The following is a 19,693-nucleotide window of genomic DNA, read 5'->3' on the forward strand; positions in this document are numbered from 1 at the left end:
ATCCTCTCAACTATTACACCGAACTAATGTCATGAGATTCCCCAACCCATAACACATTACTTTGCATTCTAATTATATTTGTCATTTTAAACTTTAGTTACAGATTATATTTTATTTCACTTTGATAATATAGTAACAAGTCAACATAAGCGTCTCATTGTCAACAGGTACACCACCCAAGAATAACCGGTTAAACCTCACGCCACATCTAACAATAATAGTATATTGTTTATGACATGCTAATCGAGGTGAAAAGTGAAATAGTTTGAGACGGAATTTTCAAAGCATGTGGTGAGTTTTTGCAAGTTTTCAAGGCTGGCTTCTTTTACGATTGTAGAATTACGAGAAAAATCCGGTTTACACCCTCGAGCTATTACAAAAGTCCGATTTTCAACGTTCAACTGCGAAACCGGATAACATAAGTCATCCAACTGTTGAAACCGGACAAATTTAGCCCCTTAGGTGATTTTTAATTTTGTGAAAATTTGAAATATTTAAATTTAAACTAAAAATTCATAAGTAATTCATTTCAAATAAAAAATAAAAATGGGTATAATTTTTTTTTCTAAAAATACAACCTATCTATTGTTACTATATTTGTTAGTTATTCAGATTCAATTTTTTATGTTCATAATATTTGGTTGCTTTTAGGTATGGCTATTATTTTTGGATATACTAGTTTAATGAATTAGTTCTGATTTTTAGGCCTAATTAGAATTTTTTATTTTTTAAAAAAATATAAAACCACCTTCAAAATCATCATAAGGGCCAAATTTGTCCAGTTTTAACAGCTGGATGGCCTATATTATCCGATTTTATAGTTAAAGGTTGAAAATTAGATTTTGTTATAGTTAAAGGGTGTAAATCGTACTTTTCTCTAGAATTACACACATATGCATAGCATTCTTTGGTGCTCATGAGGTGTGTTTTAATTTCTATCATCGTTCATACTAGTTTTTGCAGCCACCCAAACAACGAATAGGTCTATATATTCCCGAGCAACACGTATTAACATTTATATCTTTTAAAAAACTCGTATTTCATTCTTTTCTTTAATCTCATTTTTTATCTTACTCTTTTGCAAATGTTTGGGCGGGGAGAGCGGGAAACAAATTGTTTTTCCGCGGCAAGAAAAAAGAAAAAGAAGTCATTTTATTACGTGGGGGTAATCATAGGAGAAAACCGCTCCTCTCGCAATCGCAAACACGCACTACCCTCCTCATTCCCCGCGGCTCCAACAACGACGGGCCGACATGGCCTCCACCGCCATCGCCAAGGGCCGCGCCGGCGTCACGGAGGAGGCCAAGGCGGAGTGGTGGCTGCGCTTCAACAACGGCGCCCCCGCTGCTGATGACGCCGGCGCCGCGGACAGCGGCGACGAGGCCGAGGGTGCCGGCGGCGGCAGGGCGGGGGTGGCGGTGAGCGGCGGGAGCGCGGCGCGCGTCGCGGGTGCCGGGGACGAGGAGGAGGCGGAGATGGGGTCCGGAGACGGGAGGGCCGCGGCCGCGGCGAGAGGCGCGAAGGCGGAGCTCGTCGCGCCCGGCGGCGAGGTGGCGCCGGCGGGCGCCGGCGGCAAGAGGCGGAGCAGCGCGCGGTCCGCTGATCGCGCCAAACTCGATGGTGAGCCGGAGGCCTAGTTCGTGAAATTGACACCACACTAATCTGCTATTTCTCATCCCTCTCGAGGGTTTTCAGTTACTTTTACTATCCCATCGTTTGCCCCCTAAAAGTTGAGATCGCGGTAAATCGCAAAGCTCATACCTGCATCGTTGAAGGAGAAAGCGGAGTGTGCCGACGAAAGGGGATTTTTTTTGGAGCAGAGCGATCTCAAGCGTAGTGTAAAATGCCTTGTCTGTATAGGGTTTTCTCGTCATGGGAACTAGTGACGCGCAGCGGCTATTAACTCGTCTGCATTTTCATGAAGGACTACAGACCAACAGAAATGCAAAAATGTTACTCTGCTCTGCTGGTTGAATCAGCCGAAATCAGCCAACATGTTTGCATTTCTGTTGGTCTGTGAGACATGGATGGCGGATCAGTGTTACAGAAATTTAAGTTCTCCCTTGTTGCGTTATGGTACTATAGAGCAGGAGAGAATTTTTTCCGTTTCCTTTTGTATCCTTGCATTTTTCATTGATCTCATGTTTAAATGCAGATGACATTTCTGGAGGCAACAATGTTTTACCTGGGGAGCTGCCACGAAGCAAGAGGAAGGCAATCGCGAAGCGCAGCAAGCCCAAGGTTGATGGAGTTGAGGTCCAGAATGACATGAGTCAAGGTAAAAAGAAATTGTTTCTCAGAGTCTTCTGACATGCACTTTGTGAATTTTCCCTATGTTCAGCTCAGAGTCCGTGCCCGGTGCTTAAGGGCCATGAACAGGCCAATGGCGAGGTTGAGAATCTGAGGTTGCAGCTGGCTCAGAAGACGAGCGAGCTCAAGCAGGAAGAGAACCGTATGCTCAAGTTAGAGTTGCTTCTGAAGACGAAGGAGATGGAGTCCCTGCAGAAGGAGAATGAAGAACTGAAAGCTGAGAATGAGCAACTTAGAAAGAATGTAAGCTTCCTATGCGGTTCTGTTTATTTAAATCACGCTGTCTACAATTAACATCACAGGAACACTTGAAATACATGCTTGAGACACTAGTGTCTTGTCATTGTTTTGGTTGAATAGCAGCCTGCAGTTGTTTTGCGTATTTCCAACTCTTTGCTAGCGTTATCTACTCTTAGTGCTAAATGGTTCTTTTTCTTCTGCTCATCAGTCTAGATGATTAAATTTTACTAGTGGATTACTAACCCAGTATTGAATCGATTCATTTAGAATTTCTGTTTGGTTGTTGACACAACCTTAGTATGATACTTAGGATTCAAGTCCAATCTGATTCTGATTGATCTATCCCAAAACTTTGATGTAATCATGTAATTAGCACCTACCTGTAATAGAAAACTGAAAAATCTGTAGAACCTTCTGACTATATGTATCTTCTTGATCAGTGAGCACCCCATTTATGTGTAATATTGTCCCACTCCATGGCCCCTTCTTTATACCCTTTTTTGTTTTCTTTCAGCACGCAGTCAGTTAATCTTTGTGCTTGCTTATGAGACCTTTATTGTGTGTGAACAGGTGAAGCCAGAAAGAGCCCGAAGGTTATGCAGGTCCTGTAATACACGCGTCTTTCATGACTACCGCAACTGCCCTAAGAGGCGACAAGCTGCTAGTTCCCCTGAAGAAGAGGAAGCAGCGGATGCTTACTAACACTGCAAGGCCACAGCTTGTTCATCACACCCCATTTGCATCCAATCATCGATCTGTTGATACCTAGGAATTCGCATTCTCTTTTGTTCGTTGTAGTGAAAGGGGGTTTTTAAGGTTGTTTACTCGTGTCAGGTAGCAGTCGAACTAGTGGATTTGCTGCAGAACATGAAGATGCATGCATCTAACCAGTCGCCTTTTATGTTAGCATATATGATGCTAGGATGTTTATTGTTATCTAAATCAGGAGCTTCCCTGCAATTCTTACGCCCTGAACTTTCTGATTTAGTCGTCAGTGAACTGCGATTCAGCCAACAGAAAGTTGTGTTCTTTTGCATGATGTGTATCTAATTGGCTAGCAAGTTGTGCTTTCTTGTGATTGGGTGAAATTGCTTGCACCTATTTATCGAATAAAATTCAGATTCAGAACCAGAAATAATAAGCAAATAACCCTTCAGAGTTCAGACATCGCTCACTGCTGTTTCGATACAAGTAGAATACCATAATCCAAATAAAAAAATCAAGTTAGCACAAAAATATCACCATAGCACATTGACGCAGCATGTACACAATCCATGAACACAGCACAGTAAGTATATTGATAAAACAAAGGCGATGCCATTCAGAATTACAGAGCAGAGCCCCATCCAACCCCGCTGCGTTGAAGCTCTGCAACCAAAGGAAAGACTTCCATGCCGACCGACGACGTACTGATGGCTGATGCAGAAGCCGCCAACGACGCCGGCGAGCTCCTCGTCTGGCCTTGGACCGGCATTCTCGCCATGGCCGCGGCCGATGAGGACGCTGATGCCATGACGACCCTCGCCTTCCACGCTCACCAGCGCGTCGCCGGCGTCGCAACCACCGCACTCCAGGAGGAGCCAGCCAACCACCGGCGTCGCCGGCAACACTTCTTGCTGCTCCACTTCGGCAAGAGCTGGGCGGGCCTCCGGGGCGCCATGTCGCTGGCCGCCCACTTCGCCGGCGCCGGGCGCCGGGAGGAGGGAATGGCAGCGGCGCGGTCGCGAGGGTGGTAGCGAGGGCGCCGGCGGCGTGTTCGGCTGGGCGGCCGTGGGTGAGGACCTGCTCGGCGACGGCGCGGTCGGGAGGCTCCTGAGGGAGTCCGGCGCCGCGTCGAGGAGCGTGGAGGACGTCGAGAAGGACGAGGCGAGCGTCGCCGTCACGCTTGGCGCCGTGGCCGGCGAGTACGAGGAGAGGGAGAGGTTCTTGGCCGCCAAGAACGAGGAGATGGCCAGGGCGGTCCAGAGGATGGAGGAGGAGACCAGCTGGCTCCGCGGCGAGCTCAAAGGTTAATCCATGGATCCACGGCGCTTTTAGGGTTAATTCCATGGAATTGTGTCCCCGAGACTTCTGTCAGAACCTGATTGCCGCGATGTTCCTGTGATTGTTGCAGAGCTGAAAGCCGTAGCTGACAATTCCCTGCCAGAGATGAACCGTGGCGTCGAGGAGGAGAACGAGAAGCTGAGGGCGGAGCTGGATGCGATCCAGGGAGAGATCGAGTTGCGGGTGGACAGAATCCAGGAGCTGAAGGAATGCAGAACGGATCTGCACTTGAGCAAACTGGAGAAGGTTTACTCGTTTTATCTGGATTGCAGAGTTCTGTATGGATCTTCAGCTGGAGAAACCTGAAAGAATACATCATACAATTCCATATGATAGTATCACCTCTCTACTTCTAAGAGAGAATTTTACGGTTCACTGCATTGTAATGCTACCAGCTTCGTCCCCTGCAATAGTTAAATTTACAAGCAGCAGGAAACAAAAATAGCATCAGTTAACATCACCTTTATTTGCCAGCAGCAAAAATAGTCACCCAAGGCCAACATTGGCAGAATTTGCTCACTAAACCACAAGTAGCCACGCAATCTGTTCCATTTTCTGTGTTTTATCCACCTCCGACTAACCCTCTCAATGCAGCACTTTAGCTTATGCTGTTTCTGATACGTTGATTCAATCAGCTAGCTATCAAGATCAATTCATTGGACATGGCAGATATAAAGACCGCGGCGAGTGACAATGCTCAAATGCTTCACGATAAACATAAGGTTTCTTTCAATTTGGGTATAACAACTAACAAGATTGTTTGCATCAGCTGTTTCACAAATGACCAACCAATTCACACAAATTCATTTACATGTATGCTTTTTAGGAAGAGATGAAAGCCATTAACGCAAAAGTAATTCAGCTTGAGAAGCAGTTGGAGCAAAAGGAAGCACAAGAGTCTGCAATATGTATGCTGAACAAGAAACTACAGCCAGGGAAAAACTTGAGAATGGAAGAATATGAACATCTTTATAAATTAGTTACAATTTTGAAGGAGTGTCTAGAGCAAAAAGCTGAAAGGTTTCAAAATGCATACGTTGACCTAACACAACGAGATCACCTGAACAGAAATGAGCTTCAAGAGACCTGCCAAGAAGTGATCAAGGTAAATAACATGTTTTTGACACTTTCAATTCCACTGTATGAGTAATGTTTTTCCTCTGCCGAATGATCGCAATGCTCAGTGTTTGGAAAGCATGGTGATCGGCGATTGCACAGTTATAGGGATTAAAAGAATGGGACAACTTGATGAAAAGCCCTTCCACCATGCATGCAAGAGGAAGTATAGGGATGACGACCCAGAGGGCAAAGGAGCAAGGTTGTTCTCAAGTTGGCAAAAGGAACTCAAGAACAAATCCTGGAACCCCTTTACAACTATTTTGGTCGATGGAGAAGAAAAGGTACCTGCCCAATTTATATATATTGATATCTTCATTTGCATGTTCTCAATTCTGTTTGGAGAGTCATTAATTAAAAAGCCTCACATCTGGATGATTTCAGGACGTTGTGAATGAAAATGATCCAAAGTTGAGACAGTTATGGACCGAGTATGGTGACATTGTCTGCAATGCAGTGAAAGTTACCCTGAGAGAGCTCAACGAGTACAGTCCTCTGGGACGGCATGCTGTGAATGAGCTCTGGAATTTCAGGGAAGGGAGGAAGGCAACAATGGCAGAAGTGGTGAATTATATTTTCGAGCAGCTGAAGACAAGCAGTTAGTAGCAGTATACAGGTTGAAGCTATGACATGTATCACATCCAGAGGTCTTGACATAAATGTGCTGTAGGGTATGTCTGTTTTGCTCTTGCACATTAGTGATGGGCACCTATCTGCTATGTATCTGTAAGTCACACCACTGTAGGCTTATGCTACTTCCCTCCTAGCCTGAAAGCTGAAACATTAATGGAACTTTGTATCTGTTCCCGTTTTTATACCAATATCCATGTGCAATTTTGTTAGTTTACACTCGCTAACTTTTCTGGTCCACTGTTATTAGTTGCCTCACAAAGGAGATTTCCTTATGAAATAATCATTCCAAAAGATGGATCCATGTTAAAACTTATTTAACTACAGACCTACTGGTTAGTTTCTCGACTCCATAAACATTGTCGGTACCCCAGGACTGGGGTACCCCCTCTTGCTGCGTCTAGGCAAGAGCCTTGTAGTTATCCTTAACTACGTCCAGCAGCCGGACCCCTGCGGTCCGGAGCCCTGCTCACCCAATAGCGGTCCCGGACCCGTCCCCTGGTTGGGAAAGGTCCGGGAGCACCACGTGTCCCGGGTAAAGCTGGCAGTCAGCCCGAACGGCCGGAAGCTCCGGACCTCCTGAAGAGGTCCGGATCCCCAGGGAATCCCGGACCTCCCTTGGGGTCCGGGACCCCTCTCCAAGGAAAGGAATCGTCACCCCGCCTCGGGGTGGTCCGGGGCCACCACGTGTCAACAGGCCCAGACACACGTATATAAGGCCGCTTGGTCTCCTTAGTAAGGCTCACCTACCGCTGCATTCATTACGACAGGAGGACGTCCGCATTGATGTAGCAGAAGCCGAGGCGATACTTTGACCAGGGGACACTATTGATCGCGTATTACCAAGATAGTGGAGCTGCTGGCGCCGCCCACGCCGCGCCTGCCAGTCTGCCATAACAGATGGATACGATGGCTCGGCTTCACCCATTATGACGCCTACATAATAGCCTCCACAGGCCACGCCGCAAGCTACGCTCCCCAACGGACACCTTGCTGACGGGACAAGAGAAGACCACCTTTCGTCATAGCGCTAGCAGGGCGTGGGAGTGTATCAGAGGAAAGATTCGTAACCACTGTAGCCATTTAAATACTCTGCGCAGTATGCTGCGCAGTCACGTTGGGCCCACCTGTCGGGGCCCCAACGTCCTATGTATCCGCCCCCTTGGTCTATAAAAGGGGGCGCCCGCTAGAAGGAAAGCGGAGGCTGGGTGAGAGCCAAGGCCCGGCAGAGGATAGATTCATACACAACAGAGATCAAAACTTCTCCCAGTGGATGTAGGGTATTACGCTCCGGCGGCCCGAACCACTCTAGATCGTGTGTTCTTGTGTGCCTATCCCAGAGCTAGATCAGCCCAATCGCCTAGTACCTTCCCGAGCACTCCCTCTCTGGGAATAGGCGGGTGCGTTCCGCCACCCGGCTGTGGGTACCCTAGAAATCCCACGACAAACATATAGTTACAAGAACACATAAATAGTTCTACTATATAAATGATGCAGGAAATCATAGACATGAATAGTCTATATAAAGTGACGAGTGCAGACCATGTCATGCAGTTGAATACTTGGTATCTTTGATGGATTGAGATAATAAAATCAACGTGCAAAAATACATCCCTGACACCATGGAACAACCATTGGCAAAAGCAGGGGAACCAGGGATATAAAATGAATCGAGATTTAACATTCAAGTTTCAGTGGGAATTTATTTGTTTTTGCTTTACTAGTATCATTCCATTAACTATTGTAACATTTACATCCTTTGACCATCCAAAGTAGCACAGAAAAACCTAAATATTCTGCTAATAAGATACTAAGATATCTATGTCAAAAGTGGAAGGAAACAATGAAGAGGGATGCTAACCTAGGAAGAAACGGCACAGCACAGGAGTAAGAGAGCATTCATGACTTGGGTCTTGTGTAAACATCTTTCTTCAGTATATCTGATGCAATAATTTTACTTTAACCAGGACAACTCCTAATTCCTACTATGCTTGCCATGATTGCCCCTATCTCCCTCTCTCTACCTAATATTTGGGAAAACAATCTAAGATATGTACACGTATTCCATCTACTGTTCTATTTTGTTGTTCTTTCTGAGAAATTAGGAGATCCACCAAGTTATCATTCTCTCAAGTCTCAACATAAGTTTATGTTTGACACTTCTTTATCTTTGTCGCGGAAACTACTGTCCTAAATTCTCCGTCTTTTATAATTGCCAACTGACAAACATAATACACAGCATGCACAAATAGAATAAAAACCATAGACGCCCATAAAAGCATTACCAGAGAATCTCAATGTCAACATCAGCTTCTATTTATCTTTTCCTTAGATATGCTGGCATCGATTCCAGGTTAGAAAGTACATACATTCACCATTAACTGCAAAGGCCAACACAAAGATTTCTAATTGCTTCCGTGTTGTTTGGATTGCTGAGAACATATGTTGCAGCCTTTCCAGTGCTTTGACATGTCAGATTTAATTGATTTCCAAGCTGTGAAGACTGCACAAAAAGCTTATATTAGTAAATTTACGCGAGGCTATAAATAAAAAATGAAACATGAATTTAAGCACTTAATAGCTGCAATGAAACATGACCATCATATTGAAAGTAAATAATCTCCCTAAGAAAGTTCTCATTACGCTTACAGGAAAGGTAGAGCAAAACTGCAAAGAGCATATTAGTTGAAAACCAATCAATGCAATATTTTCACTATCATAATATGCTGTTACAGCTTGTGGTTGAAGTTATGATAGTTTTCATGATTTTATCTAAGAGATTTACGTAAAGTTAAAAAAAAACTAAAGAGTTGGCATTTGTGCTTATCCTGTGTTAATATATATTAAGGTTTTCTCTTAGGACCTGGTTACAGGGAGAGCACCCTCTGTTTAAGCTAACGCGAGTGCCCCATGACCCTTATCCACTCGCCGCGCAGCCACCGCCGTCGCACCGCCTCCGCCCGCCTGCGGGACGCCTAGTGGCGGCGGCACCAGCCCCTGCCTCCGCCGCCTGCCACGCCGGCGTCGGATGCTGCGAGGACGACCCTCTCTCCCGCCTCATCTCCCTTCACTTCCCTCTCTATCCAGATCCCCGGTGAGTGCCCCCGCCCCGCCGCCAGCCACCACCTCGCCGGCATCGCCACCGACGCCGGCGAGGACCGCCCTCTCCTCCCCCTCCCTCTCCCACCCCATCCACCTCCACCAGTTGCCCTCGCCGCTGGCACCGCCCAACCGGCCTCCCCCACCACCCGCCCGGCGGCGCCATCGCCGCCAGCCTCACCGCCCACGAACCACCACCACCGGTCCGGCGGCCTCCCCGGCCATCCCTCTAAACCCAGCAACCATGAAAACCCCGAAACCCTAACCCGAATCGTCTTCGCCAACGCCGACCTCCGCCGCCTGCGGCCGGCGGCGACCTCCCGCCCGCCCGTCGTCGGAGAAGAAGGTGCTCGCCGGGGAAGAAGTGCGGCGGAGTTACTTTCTTGTCCTCTTCTGTTACTTCCTTGTGTGTATTCATGAAAGTAAGAAGAGGGCTCTCCAGATAGTGCCAAATGGAGAGGGCCCTCCGTGTAGCATTTAGGTTTATCTTAAACACAAGTTGTCCCAACCAACAAGTTTAAAAGTATCAGAACTGGTGATTGCCACATCAGATCTGTAGATGCAGAAAAAGGCTTACCATGCAATAGTTACTTGGTGCTTTGCAGCTCCACTTTGAAGTAGGCACACAGCTCAAATAATGGCACCAAGAACAGTGTTCACTAGCATTGAACCCTTGAAAAAGCAACACCAAGCCAACAGTGAACCTGCCAGCAACAAGGTTTAGCAAAAAAAAAAAAACAGTTGATGTGCAAAGGATGATTAGATCATTATTATTCTTCTGATCAGTATGATACTTACCCAGAAATTAATATCACTAGCGCAATAACAAAAAGTATGATTTGATATATCTTGAACTTCCGTTTAGTTACACCCATTGGATATCCAAGAGGAGAGTTCTTTTGGTTAATATATCCAAACTGCGGTCGCATTAGCAACACAAAACCGAGAAAGAACCCTGATGTAAAACCTCCGAGGTGAGCGAAGTTGTCAACATGTGGAAGGATCCCAACAGCTAAGTTGATGACAATGATCATAACTAGGGTCATGAGTGCTGCAATCTGAATTTTTGAAAACAAGAACATAATTAGAAACACGGAATATGGCACAATTTGTGAAGACATTGCATATATTTAGAATCAACCTTGTTCTCATATATCGTCCAATTTGTTATGAGCTCTGACAGCATGGAGCCCAATAGTCCAAATAGTGCACCTGAAGCACCAACAGATATATTTGACACCATAAATAAAGATGACAGCAAGCTGCCACCAACACCAGAGATCACATACAGTGTACCAATCCTCACTGCAACAGACAATCATTCAACAATGGTGAAGTTAAATGATCATCAGGCCTTGAAGGAACCATCTGACTCCAGATAATAGAAGTACAGTGTACAGGGGTCGAAATGAACTCCAGATAATAAAAATGTAATGCACAGGTATTAAGAATCTGTTTTCTTCAGAATAGAAAATGACACTTACTGAAGCCAAATTCCTTCTCGAGCCTGATTCCGATCAATACGAGACTCAACATATTAGCGAGTATGTGGATAACTCCAGCATGCAACCAAATGCATGTAATGAGGCGCCAGCCTTCGTGATCTTTGGTAACTTTACTGGTTTCCAGTGCCCCCATTTTCAACAGCCTGAGGAATTAATTTAAACATACGTTAGTTGAACCTCCAAGCTACCAAGACTACATTAATAAGCAGGAGAAAAATCAACAGGACTGCCACCAGAGGGCTTAATAAAAACATCTCAATAGCGAAAAGTGATCCTAAATACATTGTCAAACAATACTGTTTAACAAAATTATAGAACAGTGCACAATGTTACTGTATCACTGCGACTGCTTCCTCACTGGTCTAAGATGTAGATATAAGAAATTATTTTATTTTAGGGAGAAGATTATTCAATCCATGATACATAAAAGGTACTGTCAAGATCTTTACCATATACCATGCTTCCAATAGCTAATAATTCAAACATAACCAGATAAAAGTGAAACAAAGAAAATTTCTTTTGTTAACAAGAACAAGATAGAAGGGCGGGCCTGGTGCAGCGGTAGAGCCTACCGTCTGTAACCGGAAGGTCCCGGGTTCGAGCCCCAGCCTCTGCACATTTGTGTGGGTAAGGCTTGGGGCTTAAAGACAACCCTTCCCCAGACCCCGCACAGTGCGGGAAGCCTACGGCACTGGGTACGCCCCTTTTAACAAGAACAAGATAGAAACAAGTAGCTGACTAATAAAGTCATCCACTTAGACCAACTTTAGTAATTTAACCCTTCCAAAATATTATCTTCACTCTCTCTTGTTTAGAACATTGCATCAGGAATCGTTTAGACCAACAAATGTGTCAGAAGCATCACATTCAAAACCTCCAACCTCATTTAATTCAAAATTTAATGTTTAGGATAAAATCCAATTCAAATAAACTGTGAGGATTATTAATTAAAAAAGGAACAAGGAAGGATTCTCGCTGGAAGATAAAAGGAAAAGTGCCTGCCTGAAAAGACTTCGATATAAGCAATTTTATAAAATACATGCACACTTCGAAACGGAAGACCATAAAGGAAGTAACATTTCATAAAATCGTCATAATCTGTCACACTGCACACATCTAAAGCTAAAATAGCCTAAACCGAGCAAACAGCAGAAAGATGCAAAATTCGGAGAGATTTGAATAGTGCATTACGTGGCAGAGGAGGGGCCGACGAGGGGGTTCTCCTTGAATGACTGGAACGCGAACCTGCCGAGCTCTGGCGCGAGCCAGCAGCCCTGCGCGGTGGCGCTCTCGCCGACGGATCCCCCTATCGCGGCGCCGGCGGCCCGGGCGTGCGCGGGGCAGTCGTTGATGTACATGGTGAGGACGAAGAGGACGATATTGGCGACGATGAAGAGTGGCACGAGGAACGGGAACCACCGCCGGAACGGGCGGAACACGGGCGGCGGCGGCGGCGGCGGGCGGCTCCGGTGCTGGTGTCCCGGCCCGTGGCGGCCGTGGTGCCCCGGGCCGTGGCTCCGGTGGCGCTCGCTCTTGGGCCGCTCCTGGCCTCCTCGTTCGCCGCTGGCCGCGTCAATGGGGACCACCGCCGTCTCGCCCCGCCGCGGCATGGCGCGGCCGGCGGCGGGGGGCGCGGGCGCGTGGCCGGCTGGATCCCGGGTGGCGGCGCGCCGAATGCGAGCGCGCAGGGCGGGATTCTGCAGCTCGGGAGGGCCGGTTGGCGCGTGTTGCCTCCTGGTGGAGGTGGTGCGGAGGGGGGAGGAGGACGAGACGCGGTGGCGACCTGGGAAGGAAAGGACGCAGAAGGAGAATGACCTCTATTTTTAGTAGGAGTATTTTCTCCGCGGGCGGAAATGGCAGAGCTGATCGAATCTAATCGTCCTTTGTCTCCTCGAGTTTAATTCGAAAAATAAACAATTTTGCATTAGTAGTTTCGACTCAAATTCTACTCCTTGGAAAATTCGTACTCCTAGTCCTAGATCCCAACGTTCTGACGGCGACCATTTATTTGTTGCGTGATGAGTGTCCACTGAGGCACTGAGAGCAACTAAAGAAAATGAGACCATAAAATTTGGGTAATATGATCTCAAATTTCAAATGAAAATGTACATATGGATCTACTGTCCATTTCAAAATTCGCCGTCACTTTATTCGTGTACTGACTGCTACGAGATCACTGCGTACTATCCTATCAACCCCATTAACCGCTGCGGAACACAAATAAAGATGGCTAAACTACCATGTCGCTGTCAGCTAAGGACTTGGTCCGCGAACTAAAGTTTCCTTTACGTACGTGACAGAGAATATCCCGATCAGATAGATCTGCCTGTCCGCATCACAATGTGTTCGGGTACAGCCTGAAAAAGACTGCCACGACATGGTCCATTCTTGGATATACACACCGTATCATCGATCTTCATTCCGACAATTGGCAGCAAAAGGGCAGAAAAAGAGTTTGATCGTGAAGGCTTCAATATTCTTATCCTGCTAGGATCACCACAAATAATGCAAAATGTTGAGTAATCCACATTGCCACAATAAATCAAACACTATCCACTAGATAAAACTTAAATGCTACTCAGGTGCCTGAGCACACTACCTTCATACAGCAAGATAGAACTCATCAAAGCATGATCACATATCACTTGTCAAAATCAAGTTCCAGACCAGTATGCAGTAACCATTAAGCACAATTAACTGGTTGTCGTACTATTGATTTCATAAAACATAACGTTTCTTAAAGTACAAATAAATAAAAAATTCAACCCAACTCAACATACCGCTGATCAGATCCAGTTAACTTATAATCTTGACAAAACATTTATACAGTATAGAGGCACCATTCTCCTTGAAAAATGCTATATTCATGCACACCATATTATAAGCCCTCCACAATGAATAGTGCCCAGATCATCGAGTTTCTGAGGCCCATCTGCTGCCCCCTGCCAGGCAAGAAAAATACTTGGATAAAAGATCCAAGCAATTATTGAACGCCGAGCTATTGGCCCCCCGCCGGTGGTAGGGTGCTTCACACTAGCTCAGTGAACCCCCTACAGGCACAATCGTCATGTGCAGGGAGTTGTTGGCTGCGGATGCCATAGTGGATGGCCTACAGGTATTTGATCATCCCACGGCCTTCCACACTGAGCTTTGATGCCTGAAGATTTTTCTTCTTCGGCGCTTTCAGCTGCTGCAATTTCTTGTTCATCTGCATGTTCAACACGAACAATTAATTGTCGCTCATCGGTCCTATTTCAACACTTAACAAGAATTGACGGATGCTACAGCAGCTTATAAAAACCGAGGTGTTTCAAGGATGGAAGGAAAACCTTGAGCCTGCGCTGGTCTTGGACTGCCTGCTTAGCACGAGCCCGTATGTGCTCAGGATCAATTTTGGACTGTGGACGAATGACAAAGTCCAAAGGCGAGGCTTCTGGCCTTGAAGCATGCTGCCTTGAACTACTTTGCCCAGACTTGCGTCTAAATACAACGCATAAAATAGATTAATTAAAGAATTACGAGATGGAGAGAAAACCAGCATCCAAGGTAAAAAAATGATGAAGACTTACTGTGAGAAGTCGGCATCAAGATCATCATCTCTAGATTCCATTCCAGAGCTACTTGACGAAGGCCTTCATGACAGGACAGGATAACCAATAAAAATACGACATACAGCCATAATATACACGATAAGAAGACTACAGTCTTCAGATTGCCAATAACTGCATGCACTTACTTCTTCATTTGTGGCCGCCTGTAAGGCGCTCTTTCATCATCATATCTCCTCATATCCTCAAATCTCGTACTCTTGTTGAATATTGGTCGACTCTGAATTTTGTTTACAAAAATAAGTACCAACTAAAGAACCCTTCACAGTAAACAAGCACACATATATGTTACCGTGAACACAGACTTACCCATTTGTCAACCAACTCCTTAGCCAGTTTCCTATTTGCAGTAGTCTCTTCATCAGATTTGGACAAAAACATAATGACCTATACATGCATCATTGGACAGATTTAGCACATAAAAGACATAACAAATAATCTGAAAAAAAAAATACATCAGAGCAACCACGCAAGCCAAAATAAGAGTACCTTTCCCAGACCACTTTTCTTAAGCTGCTCTCTTCTGTCATATTGCTCCAAGTCAATTGGAAACTACAAGAGGCATAAAACTTCCATTAACAAACAAATTTTTAGGAGCCATCATCAAAACATAAACCACAGACAACTAGGTTCTTGTGCAAGAACAATGTTCTACAATGCAAAAAGGTAGAAGGAAATAAAGATGCCTACATCAGTTAATAATTTAAGTACAGCAGATCGAATATTCATGTTTGGCATGCTTCCATCTGGCAATGGCTCAAGCCAATTTTTTAGAAGAGTGAGAACTCCATGATCAAGAAATTCCTGCTGAAGATTCTTCCTGTGAAACGGAGATGAACAAGAATATTATTGTTAGCTATAAAAAATGGCAATATGCACTGACACTACAGGAAAGGCTCCAGATATCTTACTTGGAGAGAACATCTATGAGCAGTGGAAGTTTCATAAGTTTATTAATGGCTGGTTTTGACTGCCTATTCAAGTTCGCATCTTCTTCAGCTGCTACCTCGAACTCAGCGATGAATTGTTCCACTATAAGACCAATATCTGCACGTGGGCGATCATTCTTCTTCTTCTTTTTATTACCCTTGAAGAGTCGCTCAATTTCATCGTCCTCCTCACCCTCCTCAGCCTATAGTAAAGAATCAATCTATATTATCAGCGGTTATGATTAGAGAGAATAACAGAAAAAGATAAACCATATGTATTCTGTACAGCACATAGATAACCATCTGTATTCTGTAGAGCACATGTATTGATTTGGACAACTCATGAGCCGGTGCGGTGGCATGATCCAGAAATCAGCAGACCTAGTCGACCCAACAAGGGGCCAACTCGATCATGGTTTTAGCTTCATCATAGGACTAATCCCTAAAGCTTCTATGAATTCCAGAAAGACTATGAAGTGGATCTCACGGTTAATAGTGACTTGCAGCCAATTCGTATAGTTAATATACTGTACTCACTAGAGCAATTGGCATGCAACACAACGGAAGGTATGATATAATGTGCAAATGGACATTTCATTCAACATGAATGATAATGTCTTCAAGAAGAGTGCAAAAGAAAAGGCTCTGGGGCACTTGAGCACTCAAGAACAAATACCTGTGCATAACGTCCAGGAGAATGCCGCTCATTATCACTGCCATAACGATCAGCTGGATCAACCCCAGTGTCATCAATGAAATTATCATCATCTACAGTTCTAACGCCTTCTTGGTCATCCTACTCCACCAGATTAAAATGGCAGCTGTGAGATTAGTCTGTCCAAGACAATCAAAGTAGTAGACAACTAACAAGGTACAACAATTCTGACTTAATAATCCATATGCACCCAACATTTTTACACAACCCAATATGAGTAAGCAATTTCAATGCATCAACTAGAAATGCAAGAACGGAGATTAAAAAAACAAGCAAACTAATAATGATGACCCACTAGATGCTTTATCTCCTTATTCCATATCTTGAGGTATTAGCAAACAAGCCATCAATTGCCATGTCATCTAAAAAATGAAGTTAAGATATATTCCATAAAGAGAAATCATTCCAGTTATACTATCTTCCTTAGAAATAAAAAGTATCACAAATAGATTATTAAACAGCTCTATACAGCTCTGATAAGTAAAATCCTAACTTGCAAAATTAATCCAAAGGCATCTAAATAGGCCATTATAGAACCCAGCGCCGCATTTTGACATCTCAATAACCCAAATTCACTTTAAAAATACAACAAGCAAAACTGTTGAGATGCTATCTAAACTACATCCTGATAACAAAGGGTTGGCTATAAACATTACTAATACTTGAAGAACAATCTGAATTCCCTAAGAGCATGTGGATGAAACAACAGCATAAGAAACCAATAACATCTGGATGAATCAACATGCAACAGCACTGGTATATAAACTAAATCAATGGTTACGTCACCATCAAGTAAAGCTCAGCCAATCACGACAAGCAACAATTCAGGTGTCAATTGATAGATTAAAAATAGCCAGTACATTCCATGGACCATAGTAAAGCATTATGATCTCAACAAAAGACAGGAGTGATCTCTCCCCGATTGCCAACAGAATTTCAATTTTCCAATAACCTTTCACATTAAGCTCAGAGTACTCCTAACGAGCTAGCATAGATACAAGTGCACGGAACGGGAATCCAAACAGTAAAGTTCAACAAACTAGAAGTGAAAAATAGCTTGATGAAATTAAGACATTGCTCGCAATCACAATTACCTCTGAGTCACCACCGGCAATGGTATCCCAGAGCTCCTGGATCTCCCTTTCTCCGTCATCCTGGTCCTCCCCACCGCCGGAGCCCCTCCCTCCTCCTGACCCCCGCTTCTCCCTGGCCGCCCCACTGTCCCTCCCCCTCCCGTCGTCCTCCCTCCTCCTCTTCTTCTCCTTCTTCTCCTTGCCCGCCCCGCCCCTCGCGAGGTCCCTCAGCGCCGACGAGCCCTTCCTCTTCTTCGCCTCCGCCGCGGGGTCCGCGTCCGCGTCCTCCAACCCAAAGTCCTCCAGCCCGTCGTCGCCGGGCATGCCGCCGCCGCCGCTGCCGCCGCCGCCCTTCTTGAGGAGCCGCTTCCGGGGCTTGGAGGACCCCGCCCCGCCGTCATCGCCGTGGGCGGGGGTCGGGGAGCGCTCGCGGGCCCAGTCGTCGCCCAGGTCGTCGTCGAGGTCTTCGTAGGGCTGCGGCTCGGGGGACGGGTCCCGCGCGTCGGGGTCCATGAGCGCCTCGCCGTCCTCGTCGAAGAAGCTGCGGGCGCGGATCGGGGAGCGGAATCAGGGCGAGTAGACGAAACCCTAGGGGGAGAGGGATGAGGGCGACCGAGCTGACGGGATACTTACTTGTCGTCCATGGTGCCGGCGGCGAGCTGCGAGTCGAAACCCTAGGTGAGGTGGGACGAGCTGGAGGGGGAGGCGTGGAAGAAGAGTCGTCGGGGGAGGAAGGAGAGAGAGATCGAATCGGCGACGGCGATGGGAAGGAAAAGGAAGAGAAGGATTAGGAAGGCGACGGGAAGCCGGGCCGGGCAAGAAAGATGGGCTGTCTATCCTCTAAAAAATGAAGAAAAATGGCTGAATTCTTGGGTGTTTCTGATCCGTCGGCCCATCAATGGCGGCCCGGACCGTATGTTGACAGGCTGGCCCGGCCCATCAGTTACGGAAAAGCTTTTAAAGTTGTCGTTGGATCTAAACTAGAAAAACGCTTGGGCCTATTTTTGTCCAGTGCAGCGAAAATTTACTTTCCCGCGTCCACTACCAGACACATCACACATGCAACATCTTCATCACACAAAAAAAAGTCCATTGCAAAAAAAATTTGGAGAATTCATCAGATCCTTTTGTTTTTTTCTTTTGAAGGTCACCAGGGGAGAGTGTCCCCCACCTGAATTTCATTTGTTTTATACTTGTAGTATGTATAATGTATGGTCGAACCGAAAGTGGTAGTATATACGGTGGCAAATTGCACTGGCATATGGCATAGTAGTGTCGGTTAGGGGTGGTAACGGATTATAACCATAGTGGTCTCTTCACAATTCAAATTAGCTCTTATATATTTTTATTTTATAATTGTATAAAATTAGAGGCAAATCTTTTTAGAACCTGGCTCTTAGATTATCTAAATCAAATTTTATGACCCTTTACCACCTCTACTGGCAGTAGCATAGTATATACGCAGCGTAGACTGCTGGCATTAGTCGGCTAGATCTTGATGAGGACGGAGAAGCCGCCGAGATCAATGACGAGCACCAGGGGCACGACGGAGGCGTAGAGGACGGCCCTGGCGAACGCGCCGCCACCGGCGGAGCGGGACAGCGAGAAGGCCGCCCACAGCTCCACTAGCCCGGCGGCGAAGATTCCCGCGAGCGTGAGGTAGTAGGCGAGCACGTGGCGCCCGAAGACCACTCCCCCGGGCGGCTTGTGGAGGGCGACGGCCGTGTCCATGAGCAGCGTCAGGAACCCCACCGAGACCAGCGACCGCCCAAGCCGAGTGCTCGAGGCGGCGCCGGAGCCGGAGACGACGGAGCTGGACTCGCCCACCGGCGCGTCGTCGTCGTCGTCAGCCATGAGCTCGTCCGGGGCTATGTTAATTGTAGCGGCGGCACCATTGTTAGCAGTGTTGCTGTCGAGCTGCAGGGTGGCCATGGGATACGATGGGATGAAATGAAGTCAGGATCGGATCTAGGAGGATGCAAGCAGGCTGCTAGTGGATCAGCAACTGAAAATGAGCTTGTTCTTGTTCGTTTTGTTTTGAAAGAGTGTCTTTTGCTGAGATGGAGCTAGGGGAAGGTTTTTGGACTCAGGACAAGGGTTTATATAGGGCAACAAAAAGGAGGCGTCGTCGTCAATGTTTTTCAGATATGACAAGTGGCACGTTCACACATGCTGGATCCCCTGTCCGATCCGCAGCAACAAGGAACGCCTCTCTGGGCTGGGGATCATAGTTTTTTGTTAAAAAGGTAGGTCATGCGTCAGATGGAACGGCTTCTTGTCCTCGCTAAAAGGCCAAGGGTACTTAGGCATTCCTGAAAGGTCGCTCCTGTTGTCTGATGTAGCCCTGAAGAAACACTACTCAAGTACGACGTTCTAGACTGGGGAGACAAGGGGAATGTTAGTTGGTGGTCGTTTTAGGAATCAG

General features: G+C 46.1%; 4 protein-coding genes across 4 annotated transcripts; 2 read left to right on the top strand and 2 right to left on the bottom strand.

Moving 5' to 3' along the window:
- The first annotated feature begins 1,196 nt into the window (after positions 1–1,196).
- On the top strand, positions 1,197–3,595 carry LOC120706000 (glycine-rich protein 1-like). Its single transcript, XM_039990562.1, has 4 exons — positions 1,197–1,620; positions 2,156–2,278; positions 2,342–2,553; positions 3,121–3,595. Exons 1-4 carry the CDS (start codon positions 1,254–1,256, stop codon positions 3,250–3,252), a joined length of 834 nt encoding a protein of 277 aa, XP_039846496.1. The 5' UTR covers positions 1,197–1,253; the 3' UTR covers positions 3,253–3,595.
- Positions 3,596–3,754: 159 nt separating this feature from the next.
- Positions 3,755–6,556, top strand: LOC120705999 (factor of DNA methylation 5-like). Its single transcript, XM_039990561.1, has 6 exons — positions 3,755–4,558; positions 4,664–4,839; positions 5,229–5,315; positions 5,420–5,698; positions 5,778–5,993; positions 6,094–6,556. Exons 1-6 carry the CDS (start codon positions 4,498–4,500, stop codon positions 6,310–6,312), a joined length of 1,038 nt encoding a protein of 345 aa, XP_039846495.1. The 5' UTR covers positions 3,755–4,497; the 3' UTR covers positions 6,313–6,556.
- A 2,034-nt stretch (positions 6,557–8,590) lies between these two features.
- Positions 8,591–12,738, bottom strand: LOC120706002 (RHOMBOID-like protein 1). Its single transcript, XM_039990565.1, has 6 exons — positions 12,135–12,738; positions 10,923–11,086; positions 10,580–10,743; positions 10,237–10,496; positions 10,016–10,142; positions 8,591–8,842 (listed from the first exon to the last, which is right to left on the bottom strand). The coding sequence occupies exons 1-6, from the start codon at positions 12,551–12,553 to the stop codon at positions 8,717–8,719; spliced, it is 1,260 nt and encodes a 419-aa protein (XP_039846499.1). The 5' UTR covers positions 12,554–12,738; the 3' UTR covers positions 8,591–8,716.
- An 888-nt stretch (positions 12,739–13,626) lies between these two features.
- On the bottom strand, positions 13,627–18,083 carry LOC120706001 (protein IWS1 homolog 1-like). Its single transcript, XM_039990564.1, has 11 exons — positions 17,902–18,083; positions 17,290–17,809; positions 16,157–16,276; positions 15,463–15,683; positions 15,242–15,371; positions 15,041–15,103; positions 14,861–14,938; positions 14,680–14,771; positions 14,513–14,575; positions 14,273–14,423; positions 13,627–14,151 (listed from the first exon to the last, which is right to left on the bottom strand). The coding sequence occupies exons 1-11, from the start codon at positions 17,910–17,912 to the stop codon at positions 14,053–14,055; spliced, it is 1,548 nt and encodes a 515-aa protein (XP_039846498.1). The 5' UTR covers positions 17,913–18,083; the 3' UTR covers positions 13,627–14,052.
- Positions 18,084–19,693: the final 1,610 nt, after the last annotated feature.

The sequence above is a fragment of the Panicum virgatum genome, chromosome 5K (assembly GCF_016808335.1).
Source record: "Panicum virgatum strain AP13 chromosome 5K, P.virgatum_v5, whole genome shotgun sequence".
NCBI classification, from domain to species: Eukaryota; Viridiplantae; Streptophyta; class Magnoliopsida; order Poales; family Poaceae; genus Panicum; species Panicum virgatum.